The following is a 24,488-nucleotide window of genomic DNA, read 5'->3' as shown; positions in this document are numbered from 1 at the left end:
GTACTTTAGAAAGGAAAACACCCTATTGCATGGGTAAGGAAGCTCTCTTCTTTCTGGTAACGAATTGAACTTATGTTTTATAGTCACATCCTAAGAGCCAACTCAAAATTCCTATTTCCTAACTCAAAACTGTGTTCTAGCACACGGCATGCTTACTACTTGTAATGTGTACGTGTGTGGAAAATATGCTCTTAAAAATAACAATGTATCTGTTTCCTTGTCTCCAGGACCCTAGTTAATAAGAAGGAGCTACTGGAATTTGCTCAACTTGGCTGTTACTTGGAATACGATCTCTTTGGTACCGAACTCCTTCATTACCAATTTGACCCAGACACCGACATGCCAGATGATAACAAGAGAATTAGAAGGTAAATATGATGAAATCTCTCAGAGCGAGTTCCTTGTACTAGCCCTTTTTGATTGTCATATGTGGGTGAGTATTAGCAAAGATTCAGAAAACAGTAAGCAGGCTGAACCACAGACTTGCAGAGAAAAATATATCTGTGCTGTTTCAGGGAGAAAAATCTCTCTATATTATTTCAAGGAGAAAATGAGTCATCCTAAGTAGGCTAAAGCTTAGCAGAGCCTTAGAAGTTCGGTGCAGATGGGCAGCTAACAGGAAACACAGATAATACCCAACTCCTGCCATGGCAATCAAAGAACAAAAGATGTTTTCCTTTTTTTGCCCCTAATAAAATAAGTTCTTTCTCTGGTTGATCGTGCTAAAATCATAACTTTCTACAATTAATATTTAAAATGCTTTATTAAAAGTATTCATTGAAGGGGTGATTGCAATTTAAATGCTAAAAGTATTATGTCTGAAGATGAAACACTATATAACATGCAACCTCCCCAAATCGTCCAATGTGTGATGAAAGCTAACCATTGTAGGGGCATTCCTTGCAATCTAGTGGAAATTGTGAGGATTCAAGAGTAGTTACCTGGTTTGGGTTTGGTCATGGTCACATGGTATAAGAAGATTGAATGGACCAAGTTGGAAAATTGGGATGAGGGTGGGTTGGGTGGTTCATGCTGGTAATCCCAACACTTTGGGAGGCTGAGGCAGGAGGATCTCTTGAGGCCAGGAGTTTGAGACCAGCCTGGGCAACATAGCAAGGCCCTGTCTCTACTAAAACTAAACAAATTAGCCAGGTGTGGTGGTGTACACCTGTAGTCCCAGCTACTCAGGAGGCTGAGGCAGGAGGATTACTTGAGCCCAGGAGTTGGAGATTGCAGTGAGCTATGATCATGCCACTGTACTCCAGCCTGGTTGACAAAATGAGACCCTGTCTCTTAAAAAGAAAAGAAGGAAAATCTGGGAGGAGAAATAGATTTGGGATTGACAAGGAGGACTTTAGTTCAAGAGTATCTATGTGTTGCTGTCCAGTGGGGTCCTAAGATAAGGATGTGAAGCTCAGGGCAGAGATTTGGGCGGAGATAGAAATCTAGACATTGGTTTGCATGGGATAGTTTGAACTATAGGAATAAATGAGATCACTCAGAGAAGAGCAGAGACCTGAGGATAGAGACATTTCAGGGATGGAGACATTTCAGAACTGTCACTCAAGGACAGGTCAAGAAGAAATTTTCAAAGTGGTAATATCACAGAACTATGTTGTTACAGAAGTCAGTGGAAAGGAATGCCCATAGCAGAGCACCTCAAACACCTGTCATAGGTGGCAGATATCAATGAGATGAAGACGGAAGAGCATCCATTGGATCACACAATTAGCAGGCTTGCATTTTATAATCCATAAGAACAGTCTCAGTAGAAAAGTCTCAGTCTTGAAGAATGAGTAGGCAGTGAGGAAGGAAGTGGAGAGAGAATGTGAAGGTGACTCTTTCAAGAACTGTGGCAATGGAGGGAAGCAGAGAGGTGGGGCTGCAGCTAGAAGACAGTGCAAGATCAAGGGAGGCTTCTGGAAAGTTCTGCAATGTTCATATAGCTAAGAGCAAGGACAGACACACAGAGAGAGAATGAATCCAGAAAGTAGTGCCCATGCCACAGGGTTGCTATGGAATTTATAGGAAATAAAGCATGCCACATCTTTATCAGAGTGGTTGGTGCAGAATATGTATGGAAGTGTTCCATAGATGTTGATCTTTTTAAAAAACTGAATAGATAAGAAATATACAGCAAGGAGACAAATAGAGGGTATCGGGGGAGCAAATAGAAAGTTGGTTGAATATATTCTTTCTCCACGGAAATGACAGAGCACAAAGCAAGCATTGGTGTCAATTTGATTAACTTTCTTAGCGAGGGGAATAGGAAACTGAGGATGCGCGGCCATGTGTCCTCCAGTGTCCCTGTGAGGGTGACATGGCCATTTCAGGAGAAACAGGAGTGGATTTAGGGCAAGACCACGTAGAGGAGGGTGAGGCTAAGAACGGCTTTTGGGTGAATAAGAGATACACAGACAAGAATGTGTTGCGTGTAAGATCCAGGTGAGGCTAGAAATCACGATTGCATGCCTGCATATTGGCAGCAATGCTCGTGATTGGGTGATTATTTTCCAAAATGGTATTTTATGTTTTGGCAGTAGAACCAGAGAACCTTTGTAGATGGTAGAAGCAGGACATGAGAGCAGTCAAGAGATTGAGGGTTGGGATTCTCTCTGAAAGATGAGTTTTCTAGCCCAGGAAAACAAAGCAGGGGCTTTGATGAAGTGGGCATATATATAGTAGAAGAGGTAATAAATATGCTTAGAATTGATCGATATCAACATGTTTTATGACTCATGTTGGAAATGGGAAGTTTGCACTCAGGATCTGCTTCCTTTTGCTAAGCTTTTACATAGCAGTGAGGGGTATCTTCTGTACCCCTGTGCCTTTCATGAGGCTCTTAGATCTTCTAGAAAAGAGAGAGATCTGTAAAAGGGGTTCTATGGAGGAAATAGGAGAGTGGCCACTGCCTTCTAAGCATTCCTTGTCAGCTCCTTTTGGATATTTGGTTATTTTTTACTGTGACAAATGTAGAACATTCTAGATGTGTGAAATATATTAGAAATTTTATATATATAAAATGTATATTATGTAAGTGTGTGTGTATATACATGAGATATATGTACTATCTATATATACATATAAGTGTGCTTAATCTTCCTTAAATTAAAACCATGCATTAGGTCACTTGACCTAAGGACAGCTCATGTTAAGTACTGAATGACCTTTTGGGGTGCATGTGCTCCAGGGCCCCATTGTCCCCATTGTCCCCTTGTGCACTTGGTTTCATCACTCATCTGCGGTCCTTTTCTGAGCCATCCTGAGCCTTGTTCTTAGCCATCTAAAGAACAAGAACACAGAAACACGCTTCTGCCTACCTCTGGTTTTCAGCACCAGAAATTCTGCGTCTAACACCTGTTTTCAATCTTCTGCTCCATTTCTCAAATCTTATTATATCTCTGCCTTTTCACACTTTGTAGTCTCTCTCTAATATTTGTTTGCAAAACACTAACTCATTTGTATTTCTATAATTACTGTGATTTTTTGTCTTCTCATCTGTAGTGGTTCCTCCCTTCTGGCAGCATTTTTGGAGCTCCTGGTTTTCCATACAGCAGTACAACACGAGGGGTGATCTCTTTTCTTAAAGATCAGGCAGGTTTCCTTGATAGTCACAGTATAATTGTGTTTCCAGAGCTATAACATTATCTTTCTCATGAGATAACCAGTCTCCAGATTCGTTATGAGTTCTAAGGGTTCCCATTTTTAAATAAGAGTATCTAATCCACTACCTTCTTTCTTTACCATTAGTACTTCACAATTTGATAACTTTGTGTTTCAAGATACGACACAAGACATCTTACATGAACCTGTTTATCCATACGTTATGCCTTTGTAGTATGAGATCACAGTATTTCTTGAATAAGAAAAAGAGGCAAAAACTGTGGGAAATACTCAGAAAATATCAGGGAGAAAGTGTTACCTAAAAGGTCTTGTGCTTGGGTATCCTTTTGCAGTTTTGGAGCAAGGTTTATTGCACTAAGTTTCAGTGTCGTGTATCTGTTCTGTCAAATCTTTCTCTCTTTTTAGTAAGTGATCGTATATAACTCTCTTAGATAATTCCCTTAAATAGGTAATTTAACTATTCCCTTATTTAATTCCCTTAAATAGGGTTCATTCCAACAGTAACTGCTTGTCAGAACTTTAGGACATTACACAAATGTCAACAAGGCAAAAAAAAAAAAAAAAAGGCTTAGTGGCACAAATGGCATTGCATGCACTTAAGGACAGGCATGGCATGCATGTGACGTGCACACTGATTTCTAGACAAAACACCCGAGTTGGCTCTTCTACTATGGCCCTTGCATTCCATTGACCTGCAGATTCAAGGTCTAATCTTCAACTATCATTTATCCTAAAATGTATCTTCTCGGAGGGTAGGGCTTTGTGCTTGAGGGATTCTTGTTTTGTATAGTGCCCTACATTTTGCTTACTGTAGTAGTTATTAAATATGACTCATGCACTGGAAGCCCAAGAAATGCTATGGAAACAGAAAGGATACCTTTCAAATAATCAGCCTCTGGAGGAAGGCGCCCTCCCTCCACGTGGATCCACTTTGGAATCCAGACACACACCAGACTATACCGAGAATCACAGAAAAGAGCCATTGTCTGCAAATTGCATCTTCTGCCATCAGAGACCCCTGGAAGTCATGGCAGACGCTGCCCAGGGTCCAGACACATACAGATGGTGGCTGTCAGGAGGTGACTCACACTACAGATTAGAGAGTTTAACAAAGCAAAGAGGGTTGCATTTTTAGACCATAGTCAGGAAGCTGTTCTGCAGTCAACTGACTATAAATTTAAAGGAACGGCTTCTTATTTTAGCAATCTTGTTGACATGGAAGGAAGACAGTATTGGTCAGTTTAACCCAATGCTCAGAGACAAAATTCCCATAGACTTCAAAGGGGCAAGTGCTCAAAATACTGAGTTACCTTTGCCAACATTTTTTTTTTTCTGAGTGCATAACTTATCACATGCCTATCACTTGCAAACTCAGCTAATTTTACTCACAGAATGTTTTACTTGTACGAAGATTCCTTTTGCATCCCTATTTCATCACAGATACCCATTAATTGTGTTTCCTAGATAAAAGGAGATAATCAGGCATGAGATCTGAAAAATGGGCCCACTAAGAGAAGCATTTTAGGGAGAGGAACACAAATGCTGAATAGAAACCCAGGAAAGTGTTATTTAGTGAAATGCTAACGTGGTCATTCATTCGAACTGGCACGTCCCATTAGGAGCGATCTTTCATGCAGTATTCAGTATTACCTACCGAGCGTTGTCGTAAATATCACAGGTTAGAAATTTCCATGTGCATGGAAGAAGGATCATGTTCCTACTAGAATGCAGCAATATCTTTATCATCACCACACAATATTTATTGAAGGTCTCTCAGTACACATGCACAGTGGAAGACAATAGCTTTATGACAAGCATAATAGGTTGCTGAGTGAAAAGTTGAAAAACACCCCGAAAAGCTAAAAACGTGAGACAAATGACATCTAACGAGTTACCATTTTTCACAGGGTGCGTCTCCTTGTGGATGAGGGCTACGAAGATCGAATTCTGATGGCCCACGACATACACACAAAACATCGGCTGATGAAATATGGAGGTCACGGCTATTCCCATATACTCACCAATATTGTCCCTAAAATGTTACTTAGAGGTATAACTGAGAATGCACTCCATAAGATTCTAATAGAAAACCCTAAGCAATGGCTAACTTTCAAATAGGATGGTGGCTTATGAATTCATACCTTCGAGTATAAAATTTGCAGAGAACACTCGGTGATTTGGAACTCACTGTGAGGTATTAATCAGTTTCCTAGGACAAATGACTGATCATTTCCTTCTTATGAGAATAAGAGTTTGCCTTCTCTGTTATTATACATCTGAACCTCTTGGGAGTTACTGAGCCTAACTGAGCCCTATTATTTTGCCTTAACAAAATAAATACAGAAGTACCTATATCTAAACAATGATTTAAAGTCTGTATCCCTTAAGTGGCATTGGTTTGGGTGTTTTCCTTTTTTTAATCTCTGAGCTGCAATACTTCAGAAAATTTAAAGTGTTTCTAGTTAAATTATTCCCTTCTCAAGCAATCTAATGCTTCTTGTAATATTGATGATCCTACTAATTATCCTGCTGTTCTTTAATTAATGCTTGATGAATAATATGGCACTTTAAAATAGCTTCTGCAGCAAGGGAAGTTAAATTTTGAGCATTTTTTTTTATTCCCCTAAAGGATACTGTAATACAATTACCAAATCACAATGATAAAAATATTTTGAAAGGTTAATGTTTTGCTGTCCATCTATTTCTATATTCTTCTAGTATATCAGTTTTGATGCCTTTGGCTTGCTGGTAATCCATTTTTTTTTTTTTTTGCCGTTAATTTTGTGTTTTCCAAAGTTTGTATAAAGAACATATAACAGTACTGAATTATAAAAATTCAATCATAAAAGTCAAAATATATTACATAATATAGTTTAATGAATCATTACATTTATAATAACAAAGGCCACAATTTAATTAATTGATAAGATATAATGCAAAAAAAGAGAAATGTTTGCCTTATATATATATTCCCTTTATTTCCTTTACCTTTTGTCTTTCCTTGGGCCTAAACAGAGAAAAATAATGCTTAGTTATCTAAAGAAAAGGTCAGATCTATTGGAAATGACAGCCTGATTCTAAGGCTTACTCTTTAAAAGATATCCAACCCTGATATTTTGTGTAAATAAAGCCTTTTTTAAGACTCTTGGTTAAAACACTTAGTTGATGTATACTGCCGTTTAGAAATTAATCTTTTGGTTGAATCCTCCTTATATTATTTGGGACCTAAAAATCTTCTCCAAACCCTTGCTACCAATTCCACTTTGATAAATAGATATTTTTAAATAGAAATAAAATCCACTGCAATTCATTTATGAGTTATCTTACATATTAGAAAGGCCAGATAGAATGCCATTATTCTTGATGAATAGCTAGTTTTGGGTTGTTTTTTTTTAAATGGCTGTTTTTAATCATATAAATCATGACAGTTGCAGAAACTAAACCATTTAAACAGAGCAAAGAATTCCTTCAGATGGGAACACCATGCATAACTCTCAGAAAGTTGAGCTTTGCTAAATAAAAGATATTTCTGCTGATCAAAGATGATCAAGCTTTCTGTGTATTAGAACAGAAAGTACCAAAGAGGAACGAGCCATTTCATTTAATTCCTTTAAATGAAAAAATGCAAATCTCTTACACGACTAAAACAAGCAGATTTTTCAATATCTCTGCTTTTGAAATCTCCTTGTCAAAAGAGTCTTCAAAGGCAACTGAAAGGGGAACAGATTTTTCATTGTAATAGTGGAAGTTGTGTGATAGTTAGGAGATATCAACATGCATTTTTAATCTTTTCCTTAGATTAAAGAGATGGCTTTTGGCAGTGTGTTTTAACCCGAGAGAAAGGATTTGCATTTACTCTCAAAATCTACTGTACTGTCAGCTTCAATCCACCTGAGAAGAAAGAAAAAATTGATTGTTCCAATGCATCTAATTCATAAATATTGCGAAGGAAAGCCTCTTTGTTTATGTATTAACATCATATTAACAGTCTGCCATAGAATGCAGTTAAAATATTGATTGACATATGGTGATAGGCCAACTGTAGCCTTAACTTACAGACATGTAAAGTGTAGAGCATTTTGATCTCATCAAATTTAATTGTCTGGATAATTCTTAAAGAGAAGTCATTTTCATTATTTTGCTATTCCATATATTGTTGTCATTGAGAATATATTTCGATCCAAAGTAAGTCAAAAAATTGATGCATGTTTGTGTGCTTGTGTGACTGTATATATATATGCATACACTTTTTTTCTAATTAAAATTTTGAGACTATACAGCCACTATGCCTTATGGAACTAAAGCCACATATATATTTATATATATATATATATAAATAAAATATTTCATTTAACATGTGTGTGGCAGGTATTTATATAAAATATAAACACTTTGTTATCATATTGGTTATATGTGAAATTGTTACTGTTGAAATAAACTCAGGCCACAGACTTGCAGTAACTATTCGAAGGCCTCACCTACTGTCCCCTGTTGGTGACGCATGCAGCAGCTCAAATTAAACCTTTGTGCATTGGGTTATGAATAATCTTCTGTTCCAAAGAAGGGAAAAGCCTCAGTTTGATTGAACACTAAAGAATCAATTTCTCTGCCTTTCCAAGTAAATCTAAATGTATTCAGTAGACAAAAAACAGACACAAAAAGGGATTTCCTAAATACCGTACATGATTACACATTTTCACACTTAGAGGGTAATCCTATGATACAATGTCCATCTCTCTTTTTAAAGACTATCACTAGAAAAGAGAGAAAAGGAAACATCCTAAGAAAAAAGAAATGTGAAAAAAAAAAAAAGTGACCACAGGCTTGGGAATTCCCTCAAATCCAGAAAATTCCAGGTTAAGGCTTGAAGTTGAATCCTTCCCAGGTCTACCTCTAAAGGTAACGAAAGTACAAGGCAAACAATTTCTTTGGGGACAAGCAGCATATTTCAATCAGACCTTCTCCTGCAGGGTAAAAATCATTCTTCCCCACACTATGAACGGACTCCAGGTCTCTTAATAAGCAGGTAAAACTCACAAGAACCAAAGCTGACATATGGATAAAAGCAGCAAGATCACGGTACACCAAAGTATTATATATATTGAAGAAATAATTCAGTGTCTTAGATTTTTCTATAAAAATTTGTGATCTATATAGGACTTCATTCACATGGACACTAACAATAGGAGTATTTGCTTTGGCGGTAGTGGATCACACATCTGTTTATCTTGTTGGTTTTTTTTTATATATACTTTTTTTTTTTTACATCATGTTTCTGAGCGGTACAGATGTGAGTCAGGTAGCATTTGATTTCCCCACATATACACAACCGAGGTGCCCTGCCATTGGCATCCCCTGGGGTCCTCGATTCACTGACGTGAGCCACAGGAATCCAGTGTTCAAAACTCAGAATCGCAAGCTTGATTCCTGCATTATCAGTCCGCATAAATAATAAATCCAGAAAACGTGCTGTATTTGTTGTTGTTTCCTCCGTGGGCTTTCCCGCCATCTAATTTGATATAGACTTCGTCTCCTGGCTCCAAATGAAGAACCACGCTGTTACTGGCATAGTCGTAATTCTGATCAGCATCTTGGGCAATGGCACTAGCGCGCACCTGCGTGAGACAGACAAGAGTTAGAACTCGCAAAAGAGAATTCTCAAGTTTTCTTATTTTGCCTTTCGCACGGCATGCCAAGCTGACTTGCTGCCACAGCACGACATTGAGCATGGGATGTCCCCCTTGACCTCTGAGCTTGAGGAGGACATCTCTGTAATAGTTTCAGTGACATTAGTGAGAAAGAAGAAAGGGAGGGAGACATTCCAGCAGTCTTTTCTAACTATATGTTGTCAACAATACATATAATCTATTCTCTTCCTAAATCACTCATTTTTCTAATTCCTTGAATCCCTATGCTCACTTTTTGAAATTTACATAATTTTTTTTTGCATTTTAATTTAAGTCAACTAGTAGTATTCTAACCAGCAGTGTATGAGTGCAGAAGTTCAAGTCTAACTTTAGTTGGTCACCACAAACATTGGAAAATTGAGATCTATAAATTAGGTAAAAACCCAAGGAAATACCAACTACTCTACTATATAGAAAGAAAAAAAGGAAGAAAGCCTTTCGATGTAGGGTTTTAAAAATCTAATTCTAGTAAAGCCCCTTTTACCAGGCTACTGTCAGAAGTTTAACTCATTTAAACATCTTTGGTTGTATTGCCCAAGGTTTTAGAGTTGTTTTTTTTTTTTTCTATTTGTGCCTTTTTATCACTTAATTATTATATGTGCACTTAGATCAACAATTTAATCTCAATATATCAATATATTCCATTTATCTACACTTGGATCGACAATTTAATCTTAACATATCTATATCAATCAATCTTCTTAAAGAAGAAATTTTCATGATTTGAGATCTCTCAAATTTCAAGAATATGTAATGAGCTCATTGAACATCCCTTTATATTTACACGATTCTAAACGCGTGGTTTGCTTTGAGGACAGAGGTTGCTTATAATCTGCTCATGTTGAGCCTGTGATCTCATTAGGGAGTCGAGAGACATTTGCAAACAATCAAATTGCCCATCATATCATGTTACATGGACATTCTGTCAGATTCTCAGCTCAAATTAGGCTTCATGTTCATTTAGATCTATTTGGATTCTGCCTTGGAAAATCTTTCAATAGGCAGACTTGCATTTGATTTATTTCAGTAAAACATCTTCTACTTTGTGGCCTGCTCCTATTCCACCATAATGATATTTCCCTGAATAACACAGCAAGTGATTTAGTGGTTTTGTAAACCTGCACTATGTAATAATGCATGACTTGGGGTACAATATGCTGGATTTTTATCACTTGGCAATATGAGAGAAATGAGACATAAGTCAAGAATTTCCATGCATTTCTTTCAAAATTTAAATGATAGGTTTTTAAATTAAAGTTTCATGTGCTATGGTCTCACATTAATGCTGAAACGTTAAAAAAGGAGAAGGCTCTTTTGACACTGCTGAACTTGTAAAGTCATTTGAGTCGTATTTTAAAAATTTTCTTTCTGGTATCGTATTGCATAAGGAGAAAAAGGCTTAAAGGATTTAGAATTGCTTAACACTGTGCTAACTGGCACTAATAGAATGAAAGCAATATACCATGTAATTATGCTCAGAAGCATTGACTCCAATGTATACACCAGTTTAGTGAAGTGATTCATTTCGACCATTAAATAATAACACAATTGAATTTCATAATATTTTCCAGGAATTAATCAGTTTGTAGGTGTTCAATGCTTTGCTTCATTAATTTCATCTAGTCATTAATTCCCAGGGGGAAAAAATATCTATTAATACAAAGAAGATATCCCTATTAAGACTTCTAATATGTAGATTTTTAATGGGTGAGAATATTAAAATATAAAATCTTAATTAGGTATATTAGTAATGTATTGATTATATATATTAATTATCAATCCATAATATACCTCTCTATTACTAATAACCAGACACATTTTAGTCAGTGCTTTGGATATTTAGTATATGTTCTATGGGCATTATACTTTCACATTGTTTTCTACATGAAAGCATTTTGGAATCAGGACACAATAAAAATCACTTGATTTAGAGATAATATTCTTTAAAAAATAGAATGCAGTTTTTAGCCTCCAGGGTGTAACCACAAAACCAAGTGAATGTTAGTTACCATTTTTATTCAGCAGGTTTAACCACAAAAACCTGGGAAAGCATCAGAATGATTCTGGTTACCCTCACGGTTTTCACTACCTCAGTTGCATAAAGCCAGTGTGGTTGCTTTTTAATGAAAGTAATTCTCTAAGATTTTAACCTATACGGTAGCATAAGGCTTTCTCAGTTAAATAATTGCCACACTCCAGTGCACATTACATGATTTTAGTCTGCCCATGCACCTGATTGTATTCTAAAAGTATATTAGGACTTAAAATTTCAAGCTCTAGTATCCAGCTCCGTGACTTCAACGAGTCTGCTTTCAAGCCATCAAACTATTGAGGAAAGCAATGTGTTCACCCTGGGGGCTATTTTCAGGTTCCTAATTGTACACTTATTTCTGCATTTTTTCTGGGACTATGATGTATCCTTTTCTCAGCCCAATATACCTATTTCTACCTAAATTTATTCTCATACCGTTTCTTCCTACAAGTTAACTGTTTAGATTCTGTTTTCTCTTTAGTCCATGCCTCACTGCCCCTAAAAAGATAATTAATTTGACATGTCATTAATTTCTCTAATAAACGAATATCAGCCCACAAACTATCCATTCTTGTTAGTATATTTTATGTTCATTGGTGCCATAACTGATAAATTCTGTAGAGTAAAATTCAGTCTTTCATCATTTTATGGTTTTAATCCTGATCCAGTTTTAGTTTTTATTAGAGTGGCTTATTATAGTGGTATTATAGTGATGGTACCCAAATAGCAATATTTTTTTTTTTAGCTTTTCTGCTAAAAGTATACAAACATTAAAAATATTTTCCTGTATCTTATGTGAAGCTATTCTAGTTCAACTTTTACCCTTAATATGCACTGTCATGGGCTTTCAACAAATGGTACAATTAAATTTGGGTTGATGGTTTCACAGGGAATAGGAGACCTGTGGTCCTTTTAGTGGTGTGTTTGTGAGAATCTAATAAGGTTGTAGCTTTAGCATTATCTTATTAGCGAGAGTTTATCATTAGGACAATCTTGCTGGTAACATTTGCTAATTTAATTAATTGCTACTGATGTTCTCGTAATTTCATTTTCATGGTACTTCTGTGGAATCATAAACAAAAGGTTAAGTGTGGCATATCACGTTAATTTCCTGGTCTTTGATGTTTCCATCTGTGTGCTCCGTTCAACACAAAGCATAAATAAAATGGCTCTCAGATGGTTACAGTCCAGAGGCATTGCTCTCTCCTAGAGTGAACTGTTCTTTTATTTTTTTTTTCTTTAGTTTAATTTTTGTGCTTCTCAAAATCCACTTAATCCATAGAACATTACACTGACATGGATCTCTGAGTTTCTGTTTTATGAAAACAAATTAGGTCAGCTCAGAGGGGGAAACTGCCATGCTCAGAAGTGATCAGACAAGAGTGTAATTGAAAATCAAGGATGAAGTATTTATTTAAAATTAATAAAAAGAGATTTTATAAGATTTCTCATTCGTAACTGCCTGCAGATCAGACTTTACAAAATAGTTCTAGAGATAAAATCCCTTAACAGTAATGGTTAATAACCATTTTCTAAAAGAGTCCACACTGAACTCAAAAATATGTTGTTTACCACTATATGTTTATTTTTCTGAATTACCTGTTGCACTCTTTTGCAGAAGTAGCAGCTTAATACTGCCAATAGAAAGCACTATATATTATAAGGTCAGCTGTTTTGCATCATTTTTCCTGAGCCTCATGAAATGTGTAGGCTAGGGTGATACAAAGGAGCATTTTGTACCCCAAACAATGAAATAATTTTAAAAACAAAATGCACATAGAACACACCTCTACGGAATGATTTTCTTGAAATCAGTTTTAAATACACAGGCTCAGCAGTCTAGGCGTCAACATTTAAACGAATTTAAATGTAATAGTCCCTGGTTTTTCCTGCAGTTGCAATTTTCAGATATTTAAAGATGTGAGCATTTTTATATATTTGCTGAGAAAACTGGGATCTGATTTCGTATCAGTTGATACCTCTAAAAATAATCTTTTTAGCCTGATGGTATTTTCCAGAACTAACCTTTGAGTCTGAGGAGAACCAATCTGTAAATAAAGGGGTGCCTCACAGAGGTCTGGTGAGGGGCTGTTCTTAGACCATTTTGTTGTACAGTAAGTAGCTCTATTTTGGGTACAATGAGTCATGCCCTTTTTAGCCATTTGCCTCAACTACCCCACTGCTCCGTGAATAATTTTTATTTATCTTAATATTATTTTCGTGCATAACAACTATAATAAACAACTCTGTCAGTGCCTCCTGGTGGCCATTTTTCCTTGTTTTGTTCTATGTGTCCTGAGCGTCCTTTAAGCTATTGGTAAGAAGGGATAGAGACAGTCTCTCTCTTTCTCTCTCATTTAGGACAATAGTCTTTCACTTGGAAAGAATTCTGACACTGAATTAGGCCTTTGGAGGAAATCCTACTTTAATGGTGCTTAGCAGACACCTGGGTTGCAGCTGAGGAGGTCTGAATTTCCAGGGGGAAAGTTACCTGCAGCCCCAAAGCCCTCGTTAAGTCAAAGTTGCCGCGGGAGAGGGGGCCTGGGATGGCGAGGGAGGGGTCGCCGGCCACTCCCTGTGCCACTCAGGAAGCCAAGTTAAAGCCCGGGGAGGTCACCAGGCTGCAAGGCCGATTCAGCAGGCACAGAAGGTCCGACTACACTTCTAGGTAGTTACAAATATTATTCTCCTCCTCCAAGATCAAACAAGCTTCGGGTTGGCAATGACCGTGAATTTCTCCCCGGCAAAGTGGCCCCGGCAGAACACCGCGGTGGCCCTTGTGGCAGCGCCGACCAGCTCGGGGGAGCAAGTCCCCGTGGCCAGCCGGCTGGCGGGGAGGCCCACGGCCCCCAGGCTGGGCTCGGACCGGTCGTCACCCCCCGCCCGGGCCACCTGCCTGTGCGTCCCCTCTACCCCGCAATCTAGAAGAGTTTGGGTTCTGCGTTTGGCTGCGTAAACCCCCGAATCTCAACTTTTCCTTTTGTTGTCCGCACTCCCCGCCTCTCCTTGAATACAGCTGAAAACTAAACCCGAGTTTGCGGCTTGAAATGGACTCTATGTGAGTTTCACAGCCCGGGACGCGGCTAGGGCTCCGAGACCGCTGGTCCCACGGTCGCTCCCGCCTCCGTCCTGGATGCCGCCCGCCTGGACTCAGTCTTTGGGACCCTTCCTTCTCCCTGGGGCCCTTGTCTGTCTCCCCCGAGTTGGCCACCCTGGCACGCCCATTCCGGGTCCCCCGGCCCTCTCGGTTCCCGGGAAAGCCCGGGAGTGACCCTAAGCTGCTGAGGACCCCCGCGGCCACGGGTGGCTTCCTGCTGCAGGACTCCCCCCCAGTGCACGAGCTGTCCCCGGGACCCCGATCCTGGCTTCCCGCCCCTCGAGGGTCGCTTTCATGCGCGCGCGCGCGTGCACCCGGCCAGGGTCCCAGATTCTAGAACTCCCCTCTCCAGGCCGCGGGGCGCCCTCCTCCGCGTCCCCCCTCGCCCGTGGTTGCTCCCGGGAGCCCGGCTACCGCGCCCTTCCTCCGCAGGCTCCCACCCCCATTTCCGGGGTCTCCTCCCTCTCGCCCGCACCTGCCCGAGCTCCCTCCTTCCCCTCCGCGCCGCCTGCCCGCGCTCACCTGGTTGTTTTTGCAGAGATCAGCCCACATACTGGTGCCGTCCCCTCCACGCATCAGGACGTGGTAGGTGAAGAAGTAGATGCCCGGGATGGAGCAGGTGAACTTGCCGGTGGTCGGGTCGTAGTGGTTCCCGAGGTTGGTGACCACGTCGTCGAACTTGAGCACCTCGTAGCCTTCGTGCTGCCGCTTGAGGCCGGCGTAGAAGGCGATCTTGGGCACCGTGCTGTAGGTGGCGGCGCTGATGGCCCCGGCCGCGTTCAGGCCGGGCGCCCCGGGCGGGCCCGGCAGGCCTTGGCGGCCCGGCTCGCCCTTCTCGCCCGGGGGCCCCACGGGACCCGGCGGCCCGGGCTCACCGGGGGGCCCGCGCGGGCCCGCCTTCCCCGGCCGGCCGGCCTCGCCCTTGGGGCCCTGGATGAAGGTGGGCAGGGACTGCATGAGGCCGCGGTCCGGCGTGGCGGCCGTGCTGGGCGCCCTGGTGCCCCCGTAGGGGTCGCAGACCATGCGGCAGGTGCCCAGCATCTCGTAGTGCGCCGACGTGCCGGCCGAGCTCACCAGCACCGGGATGAGGATGACCAGCAGAAGCACCATCACCACCCCCAGCGCCCCGGCGGCGATCAGGCGCCTCCTGCTGCCCACCAGCCGGCTCAGCGCCGGGCGATCCTCTTGTCTGCTTTTGGACAAAATTTTGAAGGTTGGGCGGGGACCTCTTCAGAGCCGAAAACAACCCCCTGCGAACCCCAACTCCCCTGGGCGGGCGCGCACCAGCCGCTCCTGCCCGCTCCGCTCCCCCCGCTGCGGCTGCGGCTGGGGAGGGAACGAGGGCGCCAAGTGACTTGAGCTGAAGTCCCGAGCCGGGGGTGGGGGCGGGGGCGGGTGCGCAGGGCGCCCTGGCGCCTCCCGCGAGCCCCTTCGCACCTGTGGCTGCCGCGGGCGCGGCCACCCGGAGGGCAGAGCCAGCCGCCGCCGCCGCCCGCTCGCTCGCTCGCTCGCCGGGGCCGCTCACACTTTTATGCCACCGCCGCCCGCGATCGACTTTTCCGTTTTTGCAGACTGCGCCAGTTCGCACCAACTTTCCGTCTGAAGTTGCCTTTTTCTGCCTCCTCCTCTTCTCCCGCTCGCTCAGTTCGCTCCGGCCGCCGCCGCCGCCGGCGGTGCGCGCGCGCGGGTGTGCGCGTGTGTGTGTGTTGCCTTCCTGCTCTGCAACCGCCGCCACTCGAACGGAGGCGCACCCCGAAGCCCTAGGGCTCGGGCCGGGCGCCCCCCGGGTGCGCAGGGCGGTGGCAGCGGCGGGCACGGGGGCTCGGGGCTGGCGCGGAGGAGCCGGCGAGCGCCTCACGGCCGGCAGCGCAGCGACAGAGAGACTGAGCGCAGAATTCTGCCTGGGTACCACCTGCCAGGAGGAGAGGAGGCTGACAAACGCGCGCCGGAGCAATTTATAGGCACCCAAGGCACAGAGGAAGGGGAGCCGCTTTGGCGTCTCATTGCAGCATCTGCTCTGCTCATCCCACTCAGAGAGAGTTTGGCATTACTCTGACAATGTGGGTTTTTTTTTTTTTCGGCCTCTCTTTTTTTTTTTCCCCCTCTCTGCACATGGATGAACAGTGAGATTCTGAAATACTCCCTGGCTGAACCAGGCTATGGCAGCGCTCTTGCTGGACATAACCGGGGGCAGGGCGACAGCTGTGCGACAGACAGTCTTCAGGACCCAAGAGTCACACCTAAGTCCCATTTTTGCCCACTGCCAGCAGCCCCAGGTGTGGCGTGGGGGCGAAGGTGGAAAGGAGGGTGGCTTGCTAGACAATACTTCTTTGCTAGCTCACCCATCACCAGTGCTTCAGGTGTTCTTCAAAATGCCACATTTAACATAAGGAGGGCCCTTTAGAATTTTCCAGATGGTAGATGTGATTTTTTTTTTAACCTCATGATTTTCCTTCCCAGCCTTCCAAATGAAATAAAGATGTTACCCTGAGAACAGTAAGGTGCGTTGAAAAGCCAAAGGACATTTCTCAATGATTTTAAACGGACACGTCCACCGCATAATGGCGGGGAGGGTTGGTTCTTTCTACAAATGCTGCACCGTGGGGCGTGCATACGTATGTGCTCTACTTGCAGCCTTAAACAATTCTAGCAACCTTTCAGGAGATACTGCCATGGGACCTGGAGTAGTTGCATTTACTTAAAGGGTGCTACATGCATGAGAAATAATCACTTTGTCAAAATGCCATCAGAAATCTTAAGATCGGGCAAGCTGCATTTCCGCAAGTGCTGGGCAAGGTGTTTTCCTAAGATATATGGAAAGGGTTCTGTAAGGTCCATGGCAGATTTCCCAAATGTACATCGAGGGAGGGGGGGAAATAGGGACACTATGAGAAGGAAGAGCCCCCATTCCCGGTGGGTCAGCGGGAGAAGGAACAGCCTGGATTTATAATATTAATCGAACACCCTGCACCCTCCCCAACCCTGAGTAGATATTAGGCAAGCTATCGCACCCAGAAATACAGTAGACACACACGAAGGGCTTTAAATAAGTAGAATCGATTCCTAAATCATACTTCTGCATTCGGGAGCAATGGATGTCAATCAAACGTGGGTGACATTTGCTTGTCAATACAGGGATGATGGCTGGGAAGAAGGTGACTTATTAGATCAGGGCGAGCATTTGAAATGAGAGGCAGGAAACAAATAAGACTACAGCCAAGCAAACAATCACACTCCGGTGCTCAGCAGCAGCCTGTGATCCTGTCTGCAGGCTGCGTAGCACGGACATCTCCTGACCCACCCCAGCCCACCCCACCAGTTTAGTTCCTTTTTCCTTCTTTGTTTCCAAATGAAATAAGGTCAAATGAGCAGACAGAAGGAAACAAAGATTCATTGATTCTTTTAAGAGAATCAATGGCAGGAGCTCCTTCAGTTCTTGAATCGGAGAGTCAACACTAAGGAGTTGTAAGGTCTCTTTGGGCAAGGTGGGAGTTGTATGGTCTCTTTGGGCAAGGTGGGGTCTCCAAATTTTGTCTCCATCCATCCAGCTGCTGATAGAGCCACCAATTCCTGGTACTCAAAAACAGCCTTCCACTTCTCAAACCTTTCTGTAACTTTTACTTTAGGGCAGTGGCTTTAGTAACATGTGTCTATTTCTTGGGCATAATTATACATCTATTTTTGTAATATTTTTGTTCACATGCAATACCTTATTTTTGTATTTTTAAGCAACAAACACATAGTACGTTTTCTCCTGACCATGATGCCTGCTTTCTCCCCAACATACCTTCTGGGTTGCTTCTCCAAAGTCACCTTTCTTTTGGAGGACAAAATGGGTAAGCTTTGGTGCCAGCAATGGCGAGTGGTACCTTAATGAAATAAACTCTTCTCTGATGCACCCACAATTATCAAAATTCATAAAGCCTCTTTATTGCTAAGGAGAGTTTGGTAAGGGATACAAAGGGAGTTTTTAAAAGGTAGAGATGTATAAATAAATTCTCATCCAGACCTCTAGGTACGTGGAGTTTTCCCACTGGAGAATGTTCATCTTATGGAAGAGCCCATCAAAGACAACATGAAATATTAGAATTAATGTGGACACCCTAGAAAGCTGGTGTCTGCCATGCTCAGGACACTGGGATGGTGATATTTGAAGAGAATCAGAGCCAATCAATGAGCTTCCTGCTACACTCTCCTCTACACGACATTCATCCATCCCGTCCAAGCCTGAGACTGCCCATACTTGTCTTAGTAATTGAGATTTTCTTCCTTCTATTTTCTCTGATGCCAAAGCAAATTTGATTTTGCAAGTGAGTGCTCTCACGTTTTAAAGCTATGCTGAGATTTGGAAAAGGGTGCAGTTGTCAAGGCATCTCTCCCAGGCCCTGTGGTGAACCCTACACTTTCTATCCAGGGCAAAGACCCGGGCAACACATGGACATTTGGCTTTTTAGTGAAGGAAGATGAAATTATAGATCTCCATCCTCTCCTCTAGAAATTTCCCACCATGCAATTTGGGAGAAGCATTTTGTTCCCCCCTGCCTCAAGATTTTCAGGGATGACCTGGTAGCAGATGAACTCATGGCTGGTTACTGCCACTTTTCACTGCTTCAATTTCCCAGAAGGTTCTCTGGAAAGTTACTCACGCTTCAGCTCTTGTTCTGACAGTTTGAATAAACCATCTGATATGGCATATTACTCATCATCCTTATATGTATATAATAATAGAAAATGTGTCAATTTAAGAAATATTTGATTTTCTTCAGTTCTCATCAGAGAACCAAGTTTTCTCTCATAGTTGATATTAATCCTGGAAGTGGGCCCTGGAATCTAACTTCCACGGCACCTGCCAACCATTTCTCAAAAAGAAAAAAAAAATAAATAAACCCACCAGGATCTGCATTGCATTGCTATTCCTTCTGGGCCTTTGGGACCCCCCTTCAGATGACAAAGTCTGATCCAGAAACCCATAACTGGGGTTGGGTGACGGTCCTGTGATTTTCATCCTCCCCACGTCATTTCTGTCCCTTTTTGGGAGCTGAGAAGATCCCAAGCATGTGACTCCCACACAGACATGCACAGCCATTCATTAATCTTTACCAAGTACCCACTGACCCTACTGGCTCTTACTAGGCAAATAAAGATTTAGTCCTGAAAATGATTTCCAAATCTAGCAGCACTTAAACAGAAAGAGCATTTCTTATGAGAAACAAATGAACGAAAACAAACAAAAAAAACAACAACAACAAAACAACGAATGAAAAAACTCAAGGGCTATTTAGAAAAGCAGACATTTAAAATATAAAACATTGGGAGATCAGCTGTTTACTTCTAATTTGGGGGTCTCCATATTCTATTGTATTTCAGAACACATACTCCTTGGAGTGAAGAATTGTAGATTTCTAACCAGAAAGGGTCAGCCTGGAGTTATATAAGGAAGCAGTGTATCTCCTTATGGGTTTGGAATCAGATGGGTCATTGATTTGAATCCTAGCTTCCTAATTTAGTAGCTGTGAAAGTTACTTAATCTCCCTGGGGCTTGGTTTCCTTTTCTGTGAAATGGAAATAACACTAGTACCTCAATCATAGGGTTGTTGTGAAGATTAAGTAAGTTACTATATTTAATTACAGTGATACCCAACTCATAATAAGAGCCCAATTAATGCCAACTTCCATCTTAGTATATTATAGGATGACTGGGTAGTCTATGTGCCTATGAATTAGATGGTAGAACACAGGGCTTTGTAAAGGAAGCTAAGAGCAAAAGTCCAGACTTAAGACAAATGGCATAAAATGGACAATAGATATTGTAGACTTACACAAAACTAGAAAGAACACAAAAGCTCTCCAGGAGAGTTGCCTACGGGTGCTCTTTTATAATATAAAATGAAGCAAGACAAAACTCAAAGCAAGGATCACTTTACCCTTCTCCAAAGTAAGAGAACAAAGTTTTAGATCAAGGTCATTTGAATTCATTGACGTTTGATAGCCCAGATTTTCAGACTTAGGACTTAGTAGGGTGCACTAAAATGTCCTCTTTGTCCTCCAGAAAGTCCCCAAGTCAACAAGTTGCAAGAGTATTCAAAAATTATAGAGGGAGTTATTTAGGAACTATTCCTGTGGGTGTTGATTTTCAACGAAGCAAACACACCAGAGAGGGCTGGTGCATTGGCAGAAGAGCAACTACTCTGAAGGAGACCAAGTCTTTATCACACCTGTAGGGAATTTTCAACACAAAACTCTTCCCAGAAGACAATGCATTGGAAAGCTAGCTTGGCAGGCCTATTCTCAGAAACTATGGATTGGCCAACTAGAGATGGTAACCAGCACGTCGCTTAAGACTTGGTTACAATGTATGACCTCCAGTTGGTCTAAAATTCTGACTGTATGCATCAATAGAAAGATGAAATCTCAAGGATGGATATAATATTTTATACTTGTCATGGGTAGAAAGTTCAGTCATTATTGGCCCTACTTGATGAAGAATTGAAGGAAAAGTTAACCAAGAATGAAATCTGAGAGTTCAGCGAGTCCTCCTAAGCTGTGGTCATAACACAGTGATAAGGAAGACAGGTGAATTCAAGGAGCTGAAAACAGCTTCCCCATTAGACTGCAGAGAACTTTCCAGCAGAAGATCTATCTACCATAGGAACTCATCTGAGAAGCTTTCACCTGTGCAGCCAGTGATAAGAATGATGGTAGCCTTATGGTAGTGTTTTGTTTTAAAAACCTAAAGCATCATGCATTTTGAAAGAAGAGTTTGCAAAGTCTCCAACAGAACCAGACCTTGCCAAGAGCATCTGATATCGTAGAATCTGGCTCTGAGAGTAATTAGGCAAAAGAGGCATGAACACCAAAGTGCAAGTGTACTCAGCCCCACTCCTATGTGAGAGTGTAACCCTAGTGCAACTCACTTTCAAATATTAATAGCAAGTCCTGTGGACATACCAGCTTTTCCCTACTACAGGTAAACCTCTTGGGGATAGTTCTAAACCAGGTAAAAATAGATATAACTTGAAACCATAATGTGAAGGTATTTAAGATTTGTAATAACCTGCAGGGGCCAGGGTTGGGGGAGGACAAAAATTACCCATTATAAGTAGTTGTATGTTTAATATAAGTAATTGTATACTTTGGTGTCTCCCACTGAAAATAGTTGTAACAATTTTTAATTAATCAGTTAATTGATTAATTAATAACTCTGGCCCTGGAAAGTAGAAAAAGTCAATAAAAGTTGGTCGTACCGAGATTGGGGTTTCGGATTTTTCTTTTTCCTGCACAGCTCAAGATACAAATAGACATCCTTACATTTAATATCCACCAAAGGTTTCTGTGTTTTCACTCTCAGGCCTGTCTAATAATTATGCATCAGCAGATAGAAGGTTTCTCAGCATGAGCCTCTTGCAGAGATGCTAGTAATCCCTTGTGTTTGGGCTGTTTCGATGCCATTGCTGTGGTGTCTGAACCATTCCAGCAAGCCAGCAACTTCACAGGGGACAAGAGCATAGGTAAATTTCTTTTCTTATCAATAGGTGCTTCCGTGGAAAAACTTAAAATGATCATTTCAATTAGGGGATTACCTGAACATGTCTATTATCCAATAGCTGCCATCAAATATTTACATTTGTGTCTATACCCCCATGATATCTGGATATATGATTTCTTTTACATTTGCTCTTAAGGATTATGCTTTTGCAGAAGGTCTCAGTGGCCAGATAATGACAGGCAGATACTGGCTGGCCACGATGGTTTCTCTTTGTCAAGAGCCCCAGAAGGTGATGCTGGCACCCCAGCACGTATGGACACGTGCTCTGCTGTGACACAGACAGCTGATTGGTCCTCTGCCCACATTCTCCAGGGCTGAGGGTGGATTCCACGCTCAGTGGGGTCTTTTTAAAAAAGGTCCTTGAAAAGAAAAAAACAGGAAAAAAATTAGGAGCTAATTCTAAGGAATTTTAGGAGAAGTGTGGTTCTCCTACCTCATCAACTTTTCCTTCTAGAAAATTCCAAACAAGCTGAGAAAGGCCCTCATCTCATGTTTTATCTAGCGTTTGACTGCGCTGGTTAGAACGAACCCTCTGGAGAAATCAGTTCTATTACCATCTATTAATGTCTTCCATTTCATTTGCTTTGATTTAATTTAAAACATGCAGGAAGAGCACTGGACTTCGCTGGCCATGTCCCCTCCTCCAGTCTTTCCCATCTCCAAACCATCTCACAGGGGGCCTCTGTGGTCATCTTCCTTCAGCAGCTGCTCAGAGGCTGTCACCGCTCTTGCTCAAAAACAAAGACGTCCTTCCTTGTCGCCTGGGTGGTCAGAAAATCCAACTGCTTCAGCACGGATCGCCAGGCTCGCCACGATGGGTGCAAAACCTTTTTACATTCCCAGATCTTTGATTTTGCAGAGCCGACCCACTGGTGCAGTCCATTCTGCGGTTATTGGTGAATCGTACCTGAAATAGCCTTGTCATTTTCCCATTTTGCTCTTGCCTTCCCCTCTCCACTCTTTCAACCCACCTGTCCCCCCTTCTCCTGTCCCCTCCTGGACCTGTCCCTCTTTCAAGATCCTCCTTTAGGCCGGGCGTGGTGGCTCACACTTGTAATCCTAGCACTCTGGGAGGCCGAGGCAGGTGGATTGCTCGAGGTCAGGAGTTCAAAACCAGCCTGAACAAGAGTGAGACCCCGTCTCTACTATAAATACAAAGAAATTAATTGGCCAACTAATTAGCCGGGCATGGTGGCGCATGCCTGTAGTCCCAGCTACTCGGGAGGCTGAGGCAGGAGGATCGCTTGAGCCCAGGAGTTTGAGGTTGCTGTGAGCTAGGCTGATGCCACGGCACTCACTCCAGCCTGGGCAAGAAACCAAAACTCTGTCTCAAAAAAAAAAAAAAAAAAAATCCTCCACCTCCTTCATCTGTTTCTCTCCCCTGCACCCCTCACCTGCCAGCACAGGGTCTTTCTTCTCTGCACTCCCAGTCACGTTGCATTTGTCCTCTTATGCCACTTGCCCCATTCTGCCTTGTCATAGGGTCTTCCTGATCTTTCCCCTGCTGCTACTGAGTCATGTACCAGGTCTGCTCTTCTCTGGCTCCCCAAATCCTACACACATGGCCCTAAACATGGTTAGGGGCAAAATATGACGACATGCTTTGTGGATGCGAGTGGCCAAATTGGGAATAAACAGCACAGCTCCGGAAAGAACTCTTAAGATGTCACAAATTCAGACGTAGGGAACAAGGCTGGACTGGAAATCAGACATTTCTGAGACCCAACGTAAGCAAAAGACTGGGAACTCTTTCAACTCTGCCAAAAAAAAAGTTAGACTAAGAACCAGCTTAGTATAAACTCGTTATAAAAGAAGTAAAGATAAGAATTGAGAGGTAACCTGGATGAGAGTTGGGGTTTGAAATGGCAGACCTAACATGTTTTAGGGAGGGATGCTTGTAGACCCATTGATATTTAGGTTCTAATAGTTTTAAAGTATGATTCGATTTGTTTAACCATTGCATTTTCAAAGTGTCTTATGCCACGTGTATGGTCAGAGCAGAAATTCTACTGTAGGCAGCGAAGGGGAACATGAATTCCTCAGGGATTTCTACCTGAGAGGTGGCCCTGTGAACCACCTTAACTATGTACCTGGTCGATCTCCTATGGGGTTATTCACCTCATTTCTTTAAGATTTGTGGAAAAGTATTTTGTCTAGATCCTATTTGTTGCGAAGAAATGAGACAATATATTTCTTCTAAAATATAGAACGATCATATTAATCTCTTTTCAACTTTACCTACTTCCAAAAAAGTATTTGAAACTTTCTGACATAAAATAGTTCTTTTCAAAATAAAAATAAGAGAACTACTGTTAAGTGGCCAAAAGACGGGCTAGGGAGAAGGGAGAAAGAAAGAGTTGCACCAGAAATGCTTGGTCAAGGATGATAGCTGCTATGTAGAACACAAAAGTACTTTGAGTTCCCCAGTAGCCAAGGCAAAAAGGGAAACACCATGAGTTACCATTACCTCATGATTAAAAGAAACATTTCAGTTTTTCACAA

General features: G+C 42.0%; 2 protein-coding genes across 4 annotated transcripts in view; one reads left to right on the top strand and one right to left on the bottom strand.

The window, feature by feature from the left end:
• Nucleotides 1-13,599, top strand: part of PTER (phosphotriesterase related) — a 59,745-nt gene extending 46,146 nt beyond the window's left edge. For all 3 annotated transcript variants that reach the window (XM_012753775.2, XM_012753779.2, XM_012753777.2), the window contains 2 exons: nt 228-368; nt 5,532-13,599. In XM_012753775.2, the coding sequence (XP_012609229.2) occupies nt 228-368; nt 5,532-5,742 (352 nt within the window). In that variant the 3' untranslated portion in view covers nt 5,743-13,599. The remainder of the gene's footprint in view (nt 1-227; nt 369-5,531) is intronic.
• On the bottom strand, nt 6,480-16,104 carry C1QL3 (complement C1q like 3). Its single transcript, XM_012753780.3, has 2 exons — nt 14,963-16,104; nt 6,480-9,239 (listed from the first exon to the last, which is right to left on the bottom strand). Exons 1-2 carry the CDS (start codon nt 15,548-15,550, stop codon nt 9,060-9,062), a joined length of 768 nt encoding a protein of 255 aa, XP_012609234.1. The 5' UTR covers nt 15,551-16,104; the 3' UTR covers nt 6,480-9,059.
• Nucleotides 16,105-24,488: the final 8,384 nt, after the last annotated feature.

This window comes from Microcebus murinus, chromosome 25 (assembly GCF_040939455.1).
Source record: "Microcebus murinus isolate Inina chromosome 25, M.murinus_Inina_mat1.0, whole genome shotgun sequence".
Lineage (NCBI taxonomy): Eukaryota > Metazoa > Chordata > Mammalia > Primates > Cheirogaleidae > Microcebus > Microcebus murinus.
The sequence above is the reverse complement of the archived record's forward strand: the minus strand, read 5'-3'. Positions and strand labels throughout refer to the sequence as shown.